The 17,629-nt window shown below is 32.9% G+C and overlaps 3 protein-coding genes across 3 annotated transcripts; 2 read left to right on the top strand and 1 right to left on the bottom strand.

Annotated features, from left to right (window-relative positions):
- Positions 1 to 241: 241 nt before the first annotated feature.
- Positions 242 to 1,815, top strand: LOC132273276 (subtilisin-like protease SBT3.17). Its single transcript, XM_059774268.1, has 3 exons — positions 242 to 419; positions 519 to 613; positions 1,653 to 1,815. The coding sequence occupies exons 1-3, from the start codon at positions 259 to 261 to the stop codon at positions 1,727 to 1,729; spliced, it is 333 nt and encodes a 110-aa protein (XP_059630251.1). The 5' UTR covers positions 242 to 258; the 3' UTR covers positions 1,730 to 1,815.
- A 2,622-nt stretch (positions 1,816 to 4,437) lies between these two features.
- On the bottom strand, positions 4,438 to 9,020 carry LOC132272574 (uncharacterized membrane protein At4g09580-like). Its single transcript, XM_059773696.1, has 4 exons — positions 9,015 to 9,020; positions 8,275 to 8,628; positions 7,995 to 8,165; positions 4,438 to 4,986 (listed from the first exon to the last, which is right to left on the bottom strand). The coding sequence occupies exons 1-4, from the start codon at positions 9,018 to 9,020 to the stop codon at positions 4,855 to 4,857; spliced, it is 663 nt and encodes a 220-aa protein (XP_059629679.1). The 3' UTR covers positions 4,438 to 4,854.
- A 3,185-nt stretch (positions 9,021 to 12,205) lies between these two features.
- Positions 12,206 to 13,949, top strand: LOC132273275 (subtilisin-like protease SBT3.17). The gene is made up of 3 exons (XM_059774267.1): positions 12,206 to 12,451; positions 12,551 to 12,645; positions 13,685 to 13,949. The coding sequence occupies exons 1-3, from the start codon at positions 12,291 to 12,293 to the stop codon at positions 13,759 to 13,761; spliced, it is 333 nt and encodes a 110-aa protein (XP_059630250.1). The 5' UTR covers positions 12,206 to 12,290; the 3' UTR covers positions 13,762 to 13,949.
- The last annotated feature ends 3,680 nt before the right edge of the window (positions 13,950 to 17,629 follow it).

Raw genomic sequence — 17,629 nt, 5'->3', positions numbered from 1 at the left:
TTGCTTGATTTAGAGTCCGATATTTCATTGTCCAATTTATAGTATAATCATTCTTGGTTTTCCTTCTTTTAACAGAAAGTGTTGTGTTTATCCTTGAATTGAGTACTAAATCTATCTTCTGAGGTATAACAAACCTCATATGAGTGTATATATATATATAGACGTGTGTATATAATATATATATATAACTTGGTCCGCATAATTGATTACGAAATCAGACCCTTTTGGATTCGTTATTCTCGCACATCATATCAAAAAATGAAGATGACAAACAGCTTTTTGTTGGTTTCATTGGTGTTGATTTGGTCATCAGTAATGGCGGACTTACAGGGAACCGTTAACATGGTTTACACCGAGAAGCCCAATGGCGAAAACCAAGACTCCTATAACCTCCATACCCTTTCTGCCGTCCTCGGCAGGTTCATTCTCTCTCTCTATACATATTCTGTATATATATTCTCTATATATATAATATAATATATATGTGTGCGTAACTGTGTGTTGATTGATTGTATTAGCGAGGAGAAGGCGAAGGATGCGCTAATTTACAACTATGAAAGTGTTGGTGGATTCTCTGCCAAACTTACTCCCGAAGAGACCGCCCAAATCAAAAGTGAGTTTTCTTTTTTCTGTTTTTTTCTTTCTTTTTTTATTTTTATTTTTATTTTTATTTTTTAAATTTATGTAATTAAGTTATACTTGTTGTTTTATTTATTCTGTAGTCAATTCCATATACAATGAATATGATTGATTGAATATTTTTGGGGGCATCTTTATCAGACCCACATTTTATTTTCCTTCATAATCATCATAATTTCATGAAAGCATATATCATAATAATATAGGCTAATTTCATAAAATCTCTATTATTTTCAAATTTTGCTAATAAATTTCTAATTATTGGACTCGTTAATTTGGATGTAAAATGACAAATTTAACCTTACTATTTAAAGTTAAATTTAAAAATTTTTTTTTTTTTTCAATTACAAAAATACCATTGTCTTCTTCATCACCTCTCTCTCTCTAAAACAGACCCAAACCTATGGGATTAGCCTTTTTTTTAGGTGATAATGGCAGACCTAACAATTAAGAATGGAGATTAATTTGGAATAGACACAAACCTCTGTGTTAAAACAGTCACTGTTTGTGTGATTATGGGCGTTTTAAGTAAACTAATTTTTTATCAGAAAAAACTCTCCAACTATGTAAAAGAGTGGATATTTGGTCCAAAATACTCTTATTGTATTTGAATCATAATTTGTCCGAATTTCAAAAATTCATATCTCACAAACTGTGTATCAAAAAATTAAAAATAATATGTGCACGGAGAACTTATGAAACAAGGCTTCTAGAAATATAAAATTTGTGCAACAAGCCACCATAATCAGAGAGAAATAAGCAATCTAAGAATTTGTTTCCGCAGTCTTATTTTATTTTTATTACTTAGGATATTTGCAATAAAATTTTCAAAATTATTCATTTGCATACGTAGCATAACATATAAAAAAAATTTCAGAATTATTCATGTCCTGTGGAGTGGATCCTGTGCCGCTAGAATATCGCTAATACACTATTATATATACATATATGTTGTATATATTAGAAGATTTTGAGCAGTTGTCCTGATTGAAATATATATATTTTTTTGGCAGAGCAACCCGGTGTTCTTGAGGTTGTCCCAAGTAAGTCAGCCCAGCTGCAAGCAGGAACTCATAATCTGAGAGTGTGAAAAACTTTAAATTCTCAATGTTTAAATGACTATATCTATATGTTCACAGCACTTTGTATTCCAAGTTAATGTACACTCAAAACCACTCTTAATGCGTGTTGTCAATTGTATATTTAGCTTTGTATAGCAAAGTGCTTGTGTAGATTATATATATATATATATATATATATATATATATATATATGCCAAATTGCAATTGTGATTCTTTACTTGTTCAAACACAGGGATGTTATGGTCACAAACCGCTTTTGTTTTCATTGGATTCGAGATTTTCCATACCAACTTTCTCAGTGTGTAAGAAATTATTTAACACAAGATATATTATTTAACAAAATGCACATTCGATTGAACAAGACAATATTCATAGTAACATATATTATATTATAAAAAATTGTTAAATAATATATCTTGTGTGTGTAAGAAATTATATATACAATGTGTTATGATATTATAAATTATTTTAAATATAATATTTATGTATAATATAATATAGTATAGATATCGTATATAATAATATAAAATTTCTATTGCATAATAATTTACTAATATTATATAAATTAAATAAATAATATATAATTAATTAAAATATAATAGTTCACTGCAACGGGTCTTCGAAAATGCCCTGTACACTTCTTTCTCACCCGGGCCAACAACATTATGTTATCAAACAAACCTTTCCTCTATATTTTGTTACATTAGCCCGAGGCATTGAAAGAGATCTTAGTTAATCATTTATTAGAGTATCTGGGGTGCGGATCAAAGTAGATAAGATTTATGTAAAGTAGAGAGAGGGGATGGCATGAGCAAAAGATGGAGTATGAATTTAGTGGCCCCTACATGCTCCTATCTATCCTATTGTTTATGGATATAGAATCGTATATGTTATATCCATTTGTTTAGAATATTTTATATGCTTCTATCTGGTCTCTTCTCTCGGCATCAATGTTTTTTTTTTTTTTTGGTCTCTTTGCACAACATTAGCTATACCTTTTGCCTATACAACTCTCTCTCTATGGTTTTTCAATTTTTTGGTGATCTGTTTTCAGTCCTCAACGACTATTTTATCTCAACGGCTCTTTTATTATTCAATAGTTTTCTTCACTCAAATGGCTTTTTTATTTATTTTTTCAAAAAGACACTATAAATACTAATTCAACTCTATTAACAATTCTTATCTTCAACAATTATCTCTCTCAATATTTCTTTTAACATTCATCTCCACTGATCCTCTACCTCCATTCTTTCGCCGCCATCTCAATCAATCACATAACTCCGAATTACCACCGCAATCCAATTATAATTTGGATTCTATAAATTTTTTTCAATCCGAAAATCCATCTCAACCCCTAATACTCTTATTTTCCATACCCACCACATTCCCAATTTCAAATTTTTTTCAATCCGAAAGAAGTAGACTTGATAATTGAAAGAAGATAGAATGAGTGGTTTATATAGAAATTGAAATATAGTCATTGAGAATATAGCCGCTGGGAATATAACCGTTGGAAAAAGACAAAAAAATAATAAATTTAAAATTTTTTTTATTTAATTTTAAAATTAAATTAATAAAATAATTATAAAATACTCCCTCCGTCCCAATATAAGTGTCACTTATGGGGAGTAATAATTTTTAAGGGGACATGTGAGACCATGTATTGCCTGCCTGAAAAATTACTAAGTTACCTTTTTAAGTTTTGAATATTGAAATTTGAAATTTAAACTCAAAGGACATTTTTGGAATGATGTGAAATATATTATTTTAAAAAAGAAAGTGGACACTTATTTGGGGACAGTTAAAAAAGGAAAGCATGACACTTATTTTGAGACGAATGGAGTAATAAATAGATAATAAGATAATTGAGTTATACACATGAAACATATTGGATAACAAAAAATAAGGTACCACATCATCACCTTTTATTAAAATAAAGCTTATGTGGCAATTTACATTTAAAAAGTAGATAGATTAAATATTTATAGCACACAAGATACTTTTAAGGATTATTTTCCTCTCTTTTTACAATTCTCGAAACCTTTACTTAAAAGACTTGAAAGTTATAACCCAATGTCCAGAGGCGACTAATTGCTAATTGGGCCTAGTGATGACACCATTCTAGTCAAAAGAAAAAACTTGCCCCAACTTCTATTAGTGCTTTAAGCAATAGTGTCCCTCACAAAGCTACTCTGTTTAACGTATATTGTTGAGGTGTGTGAAGAAGCAAACGACATTCTCAAGTAAATCACATCTCAAAGGGTCAAAAGCAATTCAGTCCTCATCAAGTGAAAACAAACTAGGCAAAGAACATAATTCACTACTGTAATAAATAACTCATATCAAATTGCACTTAGCATTTGTAAAAGAAAAACTTAGTTGGAAATAGAAATGGCAATACAAATTCCAGCACCTCTTGTAGCTTCCAGTGCTCCTCTTCCCTAATCCTCTTTCAGCCTCAGTCTCCATTTCCTGTGTGTGTGTGTGTGTGTGTGTGTGAGAGAGAGAGAGAGAGAGAGAGAATTCTCCAACAGCAGAGGCTGATAAACTGTGAAGGCAAAATAAGTATTGAAGGGTTGAAAATTTCCTACAAAACATGTTGGTATTAACCAATGGATCTTCAATTTTCATTCATCGGGTGTGGCGTGAGCTTTCTCAAGCAAATTTCATTTCACCATATCAAGCTGGTAACATGATCATCAACAGACTATAAGACTGAAACGAATGGCCACACGAAGGTGTTTAAATATATATCCTTTTCCTAATACATGACCGAAATGGCTCTAACAATTCAATCAGAAATCATCGTGTATAGAGATGCTACTATCAACATTCCATAGTACACCTATAGTCCAGAATTCCCATATAATCCCTACTGGGAGATCATACGGATTAACATACAGAAACAATCAAATGAAGGAATACATCTGCTTTTTGTGCTTTTGTAGGGCGAGTAATCAACTGGTGTGTATCACAAGCAAAGATGAAGACACATCCTGCCTTAAGGTTATCTAGACAACAAGGGTCGTGCACCTTAATTCTTTCTTGTGTCCTATAATCTGTGTTACAGTCAAGTAGTAATCATCTCAAGCTCCCTTTGATTAATAAAGCGGAGGGAGCCAGCCGGTGGCTATTATTCATACACTCGCTTCCTCTTTAAGAGGGTAGGAATTATAATGACAGATCCAATGAGGAAAAGCACAGATAAGGTCTTGAAATCGTACAGATCTTTGACTGACTTCAGATCCCCAAGAGCAAGGCCAGCCTGAAGACAACAAAAGTAGAAGCTCCGGTTAGGTTAGAGTGCCAAAAGAACAAGCAAAATTAGCTTCAGAACATAGTTTACTACTATGGAATTGATTAATATTCTGTCACTAATAGGGGGAGGTGCAGGGTCCAAGTCTTAGTTGGAACAGGTGTCCATTGTAAGCTTGCTTTAAAAAGCAACTCGAGCTCAACCCAAGATATAAAATCTTCAACCATTTAACCCGAGCGCAACCCAACCCGAGCCCAACCCATCCTTAATTTCTTAAGTTTGGGTTGAATTCGGGCTTGCAACTCAGGTTGAAATTTCGGGTTGACTTCGGGCTTCTAACTCGGGTTTGCTATTTCAGGTTAGAATTCGGGTTTGCTTAAATAACAAATGAAATAGCCATTTTAGGGTTACTAAAGGATATCCAGTGTATTGCATATATGTTACAATCAAGTGAACTCACTAACTAACCAATCACATACAACCAGCACAAATATAAATACATGTATATAATATATAACATATATATTGGGTTCATTGTTCGGGTTCATAAGTCGGGTTCGTCAGGTTTTGTAATTCGGGACCGGCTCGGGTTGGGCTTCAGGTTGTCTGACACAGTAACCCGAGCCCAGCAAAAAATAAAATCGGAATGTTACTTTTCAACCCAAGCCCACCCGAGTTGCATCCCTATCTAATACTAACTAGAAGTAACAAAAAACATGCATTTGATGACCAGATGGTTCCTATCCTCTTAGTAACCACTTTGCCCTTTCACTCACTTTTTTTTGAACACTTTGATTGCCATTTCGTCCTTCCGTTGACCTTTTTATTTTAAAAAGAAGCAGGAATAGAAAAACTTCCTCTGTAAAGGCAACAAAGAAGATACGCTCCTGAATTCAAATAGAAACAGGAGTATAAAATGATGGTAGAATTTTAAAAACAAATAATATTTTTACAAATTTATAAGTATATAAATTAATTAAAAACCTACAGTTCCCTATTTTAGTCAATGATAGATTTATAAACATCTTGTTATCCTATAATGAACATAAACCAATTCCATTAAATGGAAAAGAGAGGATAGAGAACTGAGTAGATATAGCCTGTAGGATAACACTAAACACCATGCTAATCTGACATTTAAGCCTAATCCAGGACTCTTTGTTATGTTACAGTCTCCTAAATTTTTTTTTTTTTTTTTGTTTTACAAATATTTCGTAAAGAACATGCCACGAGTCTTAAAAAAAAAGGGTTGATGGGTAAAACAGAATTTAGAAGAACCAATTATCAAGGATGATCTAGGTGAATATTGTGTACCACCAACCTCATTCTATATCAAATTTAGAGTGAAACTATACACTATAGTGAAATAGAAGTGCTTTAGCTCTTTCAGACAAATCTGGCATATAATCAAGTTGAATCTTGAATAATCGGACCGAGACTTTCAGAGAAACGATCAGGTTCACATATTGGTAAGGATAACAAATTACCTTCCGGCTCCCACAGATCAGCAGACTAATGATGTGAATCAATTGTTTGGCTTTTATAGTATTTTGATGATACTAAATAGCTACAAATTATATAACCAAGTGTGAAGTTTTACACTCTCAAAAAGATTACTTTTTAAGAGTTTTATGTTCCAATACTCCAAGATTACTCTTAATCCTCAAAGAGGATGGGAGGGGTTCGAGCCCAGGAGTGGGCAAAAAGGTAAGTGTGTGTGTGCGTGTGAAAAAAAAAAAAAAAAAAAAAAAGTCCTAGCTGAAGAAGGCAAGAAGCTACAGAAACATGGCCAACAAAAGGACACTAAATAAACAGAGTACACTACGTATCTCAACAAGGATGATAGGTATGTAAAGAACACATCCAATAACACCCTTTTAAAAGGATCCAAGATTACTCTTAAAAGATTAATCAGAATACCAGCTGTGTTGTTCTAGAAGAAAATATATATAAATAAATAAAAATGGGTGTGGGAACTAGCTGAAGAAGCTACCGTAACATGGCCAACAAAAGGACACTATATAAACAAAGCATACTACTTCATATGTAACATATATCAACAAGGATAGTCGTGTAAAGAACCCATCCAATTACACCCTTTTAAAATTATCCTGTTCATATCCACCTAGACCTCTATTATAAACGCAAAAGGAAATTGGTTTCAGAAAACTTGCATTTCCCTGACCACATTGGTATTCTCTATCGAAATAATGTTTCAGACTCTCTCCACTACAAGAGACTCCCCAAACTGGAGAAAGACAGAGACCCAGAAAAATCAACTATACAACAAGGGATGGGAAGATTATCACATTAACCCTTCTTGGCAAAACCTTAAATATCATTATAACTTGTTAGCCAATGTCTATCATCTAGAAATCAATCCTTCCAACAGGAAAAACCTCATGGAAAAGCACCCCCTTTGCAATTTACTGGATTCCATTAATATCTTTAAGGAGAAAAAAGGACTTCAAGTCAAGGACAAAGGGACGAAAATCTTTAACCAACATGGAGAGCAACCCGAGTCTAAATCCAGTCAACTGACAGAAACAAAGGAACAAACATAATTGCCCCCATGCAACCACCAACCCACATCCTATTTCCTAACATAGAGATCAAGTGGAACTCCACATGGGCAATATCCCGGTCATTAACATGCTGTATAACCCTAAAAGACCTAAGAGCAAAATCATCCTCCCTCTACATAAGCGCCCTTAATTTACATAGTCCAGAACAACTACACAACAGTTAAGGGTACTTGTGCTCTTAGAAAAGTCAGTGCGTCTCTGAAATGTCAATGGTGCCTACCAAAATTCAAATATTGTGAAAGAAAATTCAGAGGAACAAACATAATAAAAGAAACCAAAACCAACCACTGGTCCACTACCATAGCAAGCTAAAGTCTTTTTACTATAAAAAATAAATAAATAAATAAAATTAGAAATGATGAAAGTCAATCTTCATAGAATGATATATTTTCAACATAGATGACTAGTGTTGGATGATTAAAATAGACTTACTCTGACAGTGATATATGAAGCTGGAATAAGTCCAATCACTGTTGCCAGAAAGAAAACATGAAATGGTATATCCACAATTGGAGATGCCAGATTGATGAAAAGGTTGGGCAAGGTTGGACTAATCCTCAAAAAAAGCATGTAATTCAGCAACTTTTCCCTACGCTTTGATATCTGAATCAAAAAGTTTCAATTTAGTATGGGACCAGGAATTAGAGATATTGTGAAAAAATTCAATATATGGTAAATATAAGACAACTGCGATAGAGAACACAAAAAGTACCTCTGCCTGAAAAAATCTCAACTTGTCAGGCCACAACCAGTGAACTATGGGCCTGCCTATTAACTTGGACAGAAAATAGCAAGATGATGCTCCAGCCGTGGCATTAAAAACAACCAAGAAAAGGCCTCTGATAACGCCAAAGAGAGCTCCAGCTAACAATGACATGAAAATGGTGCCGGGAATCATAAATGTCTGCATGAATATGTATGTTGAACAGTATCCAAGAATGAATTTTGCTGGGAAAGCTTTAGCATATGTTGCAAGATGATGCCTGAAACAAAACGCAGAACAACATAATTCAGGGAAAGTATGACACAGTTCAGCATGATCATGAAAACCAGTAGAATTGAAGATCTAGACATCCTTAAATAAATAGATAAAACAAGGTAGTAAAGATCCCTTGGTTGGATTACGTTGTAAAGTTTTTGGATGAAAAAGATAACGAAAATCAAAACCAAATTCACAAAAGAAAAATAAAAAACAAACACTAAGGCCAAAGAACCAAATTCTTGCATGTGTGCTTGGCAGGTAAGGAAATTCCTGATTCAATGTTTTCAAGATGTTGTAAATTATTCTTAAAATCGGAAAAAAATTTCAATTAGATGGTCCATAACATGTAATCATAATAGTGATAATAAGTTAAAATAGGTTTCTACATCCCTATTCATCATTTCAACTCAGATATAGCCATTGTAGGCCCCATTCTATGAGGGCTCTCCTTCCAAGTCTCTTTGTATTACCTGCATTGACTTTAAAAGGTATTTTATACTTGTCGGAGGCCATATAAGATAACTTTAACAAACCAAAACTATAGATAGGACAATCTAGTTACAATATTGTCTAATGAACAGGAAAAGATCTTTTCAAGATTTACAACTGCCATTACTTGCTCATTTCTCCAGATTTTGAAGCCATGAGCTTCAAAATATATCAATAAATTGGATACAAAATCTGTATGATCTTTTCTTTTCCTTTTATGTCCTTTTGTTAACTCTTCCACTCCGTCCCCCAATCAAGGTAGAACCAGAAAATCAAATATAATAAAGCTTAGCATAATGGAGCCAGCCCCCAATGAAACTAGCAAGCATTTAAATCAAGTCAGTTTTACTTTTTCCATTTTTTTTTTTAATTCTCTATCCTTAGTTTGATTTAGAATAATGGCTATGATTTGTTCCTGTAGTTTTCAAGTTAGTTCTTGGAACCACAATTTTCTGAGGCATTAGATTCTCATAAATGTTCATATTACTCAAGCTGACATTTTAGGGTTATCTTTGTTTAAATATCTGTTTTATTATTATTTTTTATTTTTTTAGCTGTTTTCAGCCTTTTGTTAGGTGTTTTATGTAAGATCTCAATTATCATGGATCACATAGATAAGATCCCCGTAATCATGGGATCACGTAGATAAGATCCCCATAATCATGGGATCACGTATATTTTGACATATTTCATGTTTTTCTTTGATTTGGTTTCCCTTCTTTGTATCCTATTCTTCTACATAAATATAACTCTTGGCTCTCGGTTTGAGTAAGTCAAAACCCAAAACTACTTATTTTTGGTATCAGAGCAAAACAAAAACCTTCGCCTCCCCAACACCGCCATCTTCTCTCTCCCTCTCTCCATTTTTCCTCAACTCCAGTGCACCTCCATCTCCTCCCAACCCTTGCGCCGGACCCCTCGGGTAACCCTCTGTTTTTTAATCCTTTTTTAGGATAATTCCCTTAGGTTTTTTATGACCTAAGGATCCTTCTGGCCTTTTTTTTTTTTCTTTGTGGGCTGCCGGTGTTTGTTCGGTACCATATTTGGAGGAAAGCGCGTCGATTTTTCTGCCCTTGTTTTTTTTCTCTTTCCTCCTGCTTTCATGTGTGGATTAGCCTTATTTTGGTAATATGACTGATTCTAGTAGCCAAAAGGACACTTTATCCTCGATCTAGCATACTTTATTTTCGGCACATCATAATCCGACATAGCGGGTTACTAGTGTGCTCTTGAATGGGCGCAACTTCGTATCTTGGTCCCGTTCTCCTCAACTCTATATTGGAGGGAAAGGAAAAACTGGTTGGCTTTTGGGTCTAGTCAAGGAACCGAAAAAGACGAACACTAAATATATTGCATGGGACATGGACAGGTGCACCATCCTGGATTGGATCTTCAACTCAATGGAGGAGCGTATTTATAATATGTTCATGTTTCACACTTCTGTTTTTCGTCTGTGGCAAACCCTTAACAAGATGTATGCTCGTTCCCGCAATGATGCTCGTATCTTTGAACTCTATCAGGAGATTGCTCACGCATCTCAAGAGACACTCAAGCTCTCAGTATCAAAGTATTTTGGGTACCTCTAGTCTAGGTGGGAAGAATTAGCATAGTATGAACCTCTCTCCGATTTCTCTGAAGAAGCTGCAACTCTTTTGGTCAAGAGACTGGACCGCCAGCATACCTACTAGTTTTTTATAGGTTTACGATCTGAGTATGATGCTCTTAGAATTCAGATCATAAACCCCTCTCCTATGCTTGATTCATACGATGCCTTTGCTACTGTTGACCATGAGGAGCCTAGACGTCAGATCTCTCAGCCAGTAACTTTACCAAAGACTAGTAGGTATGCTGTGGGGGGTGTGTTATGGTGTGGGGTGGGTGTGGGGGGTTTGAGGTTTGAACAGCTTCTTCTTGCTGCTCCAGTCATTACCATAATCATTAACTATAGCTTTTTCATTGCAATTATTGTGGCAATAAATATAGTAATGGAAATTGTTCTTTCCGTTTGTCCTTTTCTAGATGCTATAAGTTATTGATATGTTGATTTTGCTTTAGATGCTGGAATCAGCTCTAAATCATCTGCTTGAAGGACGCCACGTCTACGATAAAACAACTTCGGATTCTTTGACAAACGACAATCCTGAGGTCTATGCTAAATTTTGGAGTCAATTGCAGATGCTGTTGAAGAAAATGCTAGCCACGGCACTTTCCACAAGTACAAACAAGTCTTCTCTTAATCCCCAGCCAACTCCATCTAATCGATCTGGAGACGTTGGAAAGCTCAGGGAGCTTTACAAGATGTCTTTGAAGACCACAGATCTCAGTCAGCTGCATGCTATGCACAGCTTGTGGACATCCTAATCAGAACGGCTTTTACAGTTCACACTTCATTTCTAAAATCTTCTGCCATATTTATTATATTCAAAATGTTCGTTCTATGGTAGTGTATGGTTTCTCCGCTTATAATCGTCATTTTGCATGATAGCCTAAAACCAATTTGGGAATAGGAGGATCTTGGATTCAGAAGATTTTGAAGATGAAACATGTGACATTTTATGTTGATACGCAGTTTTGATTATGAAATTTTCTGTATAAATGGGAAGCACAAGACTTATGATCTTGGATGCATGGTTCTGTTGGCTATCTGAGGTTCATGTTCAATGTAAATGTTATTGAAATCTTAGTATGTGGACATTATTTTCTTCCCTTCCTTTTAGCATGTGTGTGTGTGTGTGTGTCTCTCTCTCTCTCTCTCTCTCTATATATATATATATATATATGTATCTATCTATCAGGAGTAAACATTTCAAGGTTATTCCCCTAAATGGGTCCAAATAAAGAAATTGCTTTTTTGTATCAAGAATGGGTGAGATTGACTAAAATTTAAATGGTGGTATCGGGTCTCTTAGAACACCTCGTGGGTTATCACGGGACACGAGATTGACTAGCTTCTAATCTATTTTGGGACCAAGTTCTAATAGAAAACTACACAACAACATTTGCTTGATTTAGAGTCCGATATTTCATTGTCCAATTTATAGTATAATCATTCTTGGTTTTCCTTCTTTTAACAGAAAGTGTTGTGTTTATCCTTGAATTGAGTACTAAATCTATCTTCTGAGGTATAACAAACCTCATATGAGTGTATATATATATATAGACGTGTGTATATAATATATATATATAACTTGGTCCGCATAATTGATTACGAAATCAGACCCTTTTGGATTCGTTATTCTCGCACATCATATCAAAAAATGAGGATGACAAACAGCTTTTTGTTGGTTTCATTGGTGTTGATTTGGTCATCAGTAATGGCGGACTCACAGGGAACCGTTAACATGGTTTACACCGAGAAGCCCAATGGCGAAAACCAAGACTCCTATAACCTCCATACCCTTTCTGCCGTCCTCGGCAGGTTCATTCTCTCTCTCTATACATATTCTGTATATATATTCTCTATATATATAATATAATATATATGTGTGCGTAACTGTGTGTTGATTGATTGTATTAGCGAGGAGAAGGCGAAGGATGCGCTAATTTACAACTATGAAAGTGTTGGTGGATTCTCTGCCAAACTTACTCCCGAAGAGACCGCCCAAATCAAAAGTGAGTTTTCTTTTTTCTGTTTTTTTCTTTCTTTTTTTATTTTTATTTTTATTTTTATTTTTTAAATTTATGTAATTAAGTTATACTTGTTGTTTTATTTATTCTGTAGTCAATTCCATATACAATGAATATGATTGATTGAATATTTTTGGGGGCATCTTTATCAGACCCACATTTTATTTTCCTTCATAATCATCATAATTTCATGAAAGCATATATCATAATAATATAGGCTAATTTCATAAAATCTCTATTATTTTCAAATTTTGATAATAAATTTCTAATTATTGGATTCGTTAATTTGGATGTAAAATGACAAATTTAACCTTACTATTTAAAATTAAATTTAAATTTTTTTTTTTTTTTTCAATTACAAAAATACCATTGTCTTCTTCATCACCTCTCTCTCTCTAAAACAGACCCAAACCTATGGGATTAGCCTTTTTTTTAGGTGATAATGGCAGACCTAACAATTAAGAATGGAGATTAATTTGGAATAGACACAAACCTCTGTGTTAAAACAGTCACTGTTTGTGTGATTATGGGCGTTTTAAGTAAACTAATTTTTTATCAGAAAAAACTCTCCAACTATGTAAAAGAGTGGATATTTGGTCCAAAATACTCTTATTGTATTTGAATCATAATTTGTCCGAATTTCAAAAATTCATATCTCACAAACTGTGTATCAAAAAATTAAAAATAATATGTGCACGGAGAACTTATGAAACAAGGCTTCTAGAAATATAAAATTTGTGCAACAAGCCACCATAATCAGAGAGAAATAAGCAATCTAAGAATTTGCTTCCGCAGTTTTATTTTATTTTTATTACTTAGGATATTTGCAATAAAATTTTCAAAATTATTCATTTGCATACGTAGCATAACATATAAAAAAAATTTCAGAATTATTCATGTCCTGTGGAGTGGATCCTGTGCCGCTAGAATATCGCTAATACACTATTATATATGCATATATGTTGTATATATTAGAAGATTTTGAGCAGTTGTCCTGATTGAAATATATATATTTTTTTGGCAGAACAACCCGGTGTTCTTGAGGTTGTCCCAAGTAAGTCAGCCCAGCTGCACTCAGGAACTCATAATCTGAGAGTGTGAAAAACTTTAAATTCTCAATGTTTAAATGACTATATCTATATGTTCACAGCACTTTGTATTCCAAGTTAATGTACACTCAAAACCACTCTTAATGCGTGTTGTCAATTGTATATTTAGCTTTGTATAGCAAAGTGCTTGTGTAGATTATATATATATATATATATATATATGCCAAATTGCAATTGTGATTCTTTACTTGTTCAAACACAGGGATGTTATGGTCACAAACCGCTTTTGTTTTCATTGGATTCGAGATTTTCCATACCAACTTTCTCAGTGTGTAAGAAATTATTTAACACAAGATATATTATTTAACAAAATGCACATTCGATTGAACAAGACAATATTCATAGTAACATATATTATATTATAAAAAATTGTTAAATAATATATCTTGTGTGTGTAAGAAATTATATATACAATGTGTTATGATATTATAAATTAATTTAAATATAATATTTATGTATAATATAATATAGTATAGATATCGTATATAATAATAAAAAATTTCTATTGCATAATAATTTACTAATATTATATAAATTAAATAAATAATATATAATTAATTAAAATATAATATTTATATATAATATAATATTATATAAATATCGTATATAATAATATAAAATATCTATTGCATAATAATTTGCTAATATTATATAAAATAAATAAATAATATATAATAAATCAATTTTTTTTCTCAAAAGATAATTTTACACTATTATATATACACATTATATATTAGAAAAATAATTTTTTATTAGATAAAAAATAGTTTACACTATTATATAATATGTATATAGAAATATTAGAAATAATAAGTAGTAGTATATAACATGAATTTGTTTGAAATGAATAGTGCATGTGTTTTTATAATATGGCTGCTCCAATGAAGATAGATTGTGTGATGATGTTATTTATATTGCTAATGAGGGTCTCCATTGGGCTCACGGCCCAGGCCGGCGCCAGCCCAAGCCCAAGTCCACACTTGTTTCGAAGCGTATTGGTCTTTGAATAGGTTCAAATGAAGCAAATCACATTGATAAAAAAAATATATAATAATAAAAAGGTAAATTACAATTACACTCTAAGTTTTGGTTAAAGAATACCATCTATAATTTAGGTATTTTTTAATGACGATACTCTTAAGTTTGATAAATTGAACAATGACACTCTCAAACCAAGCTAAAAGTACCTTATTGTCCTTTGACTTATGAATTTACTTATTTGAATTATTAATTTACCATTTTAACATTCTCAAAGTATTTTAATGGATAAATTAACATATTCTTCTCCATACCACAAAATCTGGAAACCCGATACAAAATTCAGAACCTAACCACCATTTTGGTCAGTTGAAAAGGATGAGTTGTGTCCAAAAATATAGATGTGAGACCCTTATTTATAAGGTGTCTCTACCCTTTTATTTTATTTTTATTTTCTCCATCCCACTCTTCTCATACAATAATGAATTGCCAACTTACTCGTATGGGGTGGTAGGAAATGCCATCTCTATTTTTATTTTATTTTATTTTTTTCATTTTTCTGATAGTGTTATAATTCTCCAGTATGCCGTCATATTTATAAAATAATTCAAAGCCTTTGTTTATTAATCTCAGGTGTGTGAGTGTGGTTTCTAAAGCATTTGTTTATATCAAACATATCAAAATCTGGGAAAAGGATATAGATTTTGTTGTTGTCCATTGGTAGTACTAGATTTTTTGTAGTACAACACGCGTGTTGTAACAGAGGAGAATCTGAACTAGTTCACTACAACGGGTCTTTGAAAATGCCCTGTACACTTCTTTCTCACCCGGGCCAACAACATTATGTTATTAAACAAACCTTTCCTCTATATTTTGTTACATTAGCCCGAGGCATTGAAAGAGATCTTAGTTAATCATTTATTAGAGTATCTGGGGTGCGGATTAAAGTAGATAAGATTTATGTAAAGTAGAGAGAGGGGATGGCATGAGCAAAAGATGGAGTATGAATTTAGTGGCCCCTACATGCTCCTATCTATCCTATTGTTTATGGATATAGAATCGTATATGTTATATCCATTTGTTTAGAATATTTTATATGCTTCTATCTGGTCTCTTCTCTCGGCATCAATGTTTTTTTTTTTTTTTGGTCTCTTTGCACAACATTAGCTATACCTTTTGCCTATACAACTCTCTCTCTATGGTTTTTCAATTTTTTGGTGATCTGTTTTCAGTCCTCAACGGCTATTTTATCTCAACGGCTCTTTTATTATTCAATAGTTTTCTTCACTCAAATGGCTTTTTTATTTATTTTTTCAAAAAGACACTATAAATACTAATTCAACTCTATTAACAATTCTTATCTTCAACAATTATCTCTCTCAATATTTCTTTTAACATTCATCTCCACTGATCCTCTACCTCCATTCTTTCGCCGCCATCTCAATCAATCACATAACTCCGAATTACCACCGCAATCCAATTATAATTTGCATTCTTTAAATTTTTTCCAATCTGAAAATCCATCTCAACCCCTAATACTCTTATTTTCCATACCCACCACATTCCCAATTTCAATTTTTTTTCAATCCGAAAGAAGTAGACTTGATAATTGAAAGAAGATAGAATGAGTGGTTTATATAGAAATTGAAATATAGTCGTTGAGAATATAGCCGCTGGGAATATAACCGTTGGAAAAAGACAAAAAAATAATAAATTTAAAATTTTTTTTATTTAATTTTAAAATTAAATTAATAAAATAATTATAAAATACTCCCTCCGTCCCAATATAAGTGTCACTTATGGGGAGTAATAATTTTTAAGGGGACATGTGGGACCATGTATTGTTTGCCTGAAAAATTACTAAGTTACCTTTTTAAGTTTTGAATATTGAAATTTGAAATTTAAACTCAAAGGACATTTTTGGAATGATGTCAAATATATTATTTGAAAAAAGAAAGTGGACACTTATTTGGGACAGTTAAAAAAGGAAAGCATAACACTTATTTTGAGACGAAGGGAGTAATAAATAGATAATAAGATAATTGAGTTACACACATGAAACATATTGGATAACAAAAAATAAGGTACCACATCATCACCTTTTATTAAAATAAAGCTTATGTGGCAATTTACATTTAAAAAGTAGATAGATTAAATATTTATAGCACACAAGATACTTTTAAGGATTATTTTCCTCTCTTTTTACAATTCTCGAAACCTTTACTTAAAAGACTTGAAAGTTATAACCCAATGTCCAGAGGCGACTAATTGCTAATTGGGCCTAGTGATGACACCATTCTAGTCAAAAGAAAAAACTTGCCCCAACTTCTATTAGTGCTTTAAGCAATAGTGTCCCTCACAAAGCTACTCTGTTTAACGTATATTGTTGAGGTGTGTGAAGAAGCAAACGACATTCTCAAGTAAATCACATCTCAAAGGGTCAAAAGCAATTCAGTCCTCATCAAGTGAAAACAAACTAGGCAAAGAACATAATTCACTACTTTAATAAATAACTCATATCAAATTGCACTTAGCATTTGTAAAAGAAAAACTTAGTTGGAAATAGAAATGGCAATACAAATTCCAGCACCTCTTGTCCAGTGCTCCTCTTCCCTAATCCTCTTTCAGCCTCAGTCTCCATTTCCTGTGTGTGTGTGTGTGTGTGTGTGAGAGAGAGAGAGAGAGAGAATTCTCCAACAGCAGAGGCTGATAAACTGTGAAGGCAAAATAAGTATTGAAGGGTTGAAAATTTCCTACAAAACATGTTGGTATTAACCAATGGATCTTCAATTTTCATTCATCGGGTGTGGCGTGAGCTTTCTCAAGCAAATTTCATTTCACCATATCAAGCTGGTAACATGATCATCAACAGACTATAAGAC

Source organism: Cornus florida, unplaced genomic scaffold, assembly GCF_030987335.1.
Source record: "Cornus florida cultivar Cherokee Brave unplaced genomic scaffold, ASM3098733v1 CherokeeBrave_3.0.0_Hap2_Chr09, whole genome shotgun sequence".
NCBI lineage: Eukaryota > Viridiplantae > Streptophyta > Magnoliopsida > Cornales > Cornaceae > Cornus > Cornus florida.
The sequence above is the reverse complement of the archived record's forward strand: the minus strand, read 5'-3'. Positions and strand labels throughout refer to the sequence as shown.

Coding starts and splice junctions, on each gene's coding strand:
- LOC132273276 (XM_059774268.1), top strand. CDS start 259: ATGAAGATGACAAACAGCTTTTTGTTGGTTTCATTGGTGTTGATTTGG. Junction 420..518: donor CTTTCTGCCGTCCTCGGCAG/GTTCATTCTCTC, acceptor TGATTGTATTAG/CGAGGAGAAGGCGAAGGATG. Junction 614..1,652: donor AGAGACCGCCCAAATCAAAA/GTGAGTTTTCTT, acceptor TTTTTTTGGCAG/AGCAACCCGGTGTTCTTGAG.
- LOC132272574 (XM_059773696.1), bottom strand. Junction 8,166..8,274: donor TGAGATTTTTTCAGGCAGAG/GTACTTTTTGTG, acceptor TTTTTGATTCAG/ATATCAAAGCGTAGGGAAAA. Junction 4,987..7,994: donor CTTCATATATCACTGTCAGA/GTAAGTCTATTT, acceptor TGTTGTCTTCAG/GCTGGCCTTGCTCTTGGGGA.
- LOC132273275 (XM_059774267.1), top strand. CDS start 12,291: ATGAGGATGACAAACAGCTTTTTGTTGGTTTCATTGGTGTTGATTTGG. Junction 12,452..12,550: donor CTTTCTGCCGTCCTCGGCAG/GTTCATTCTCTC, acceptor TGATTGTATTAG/CGAGGAGAAGGCGAAGGATG. Junction 12,646..13,684: donor AGAGACCGCCCAAATCAAAA/GTGAGTTTTCTT, acceptor TTTTTTTGGCAG/AACAACCCGGTGTTCTTGAG.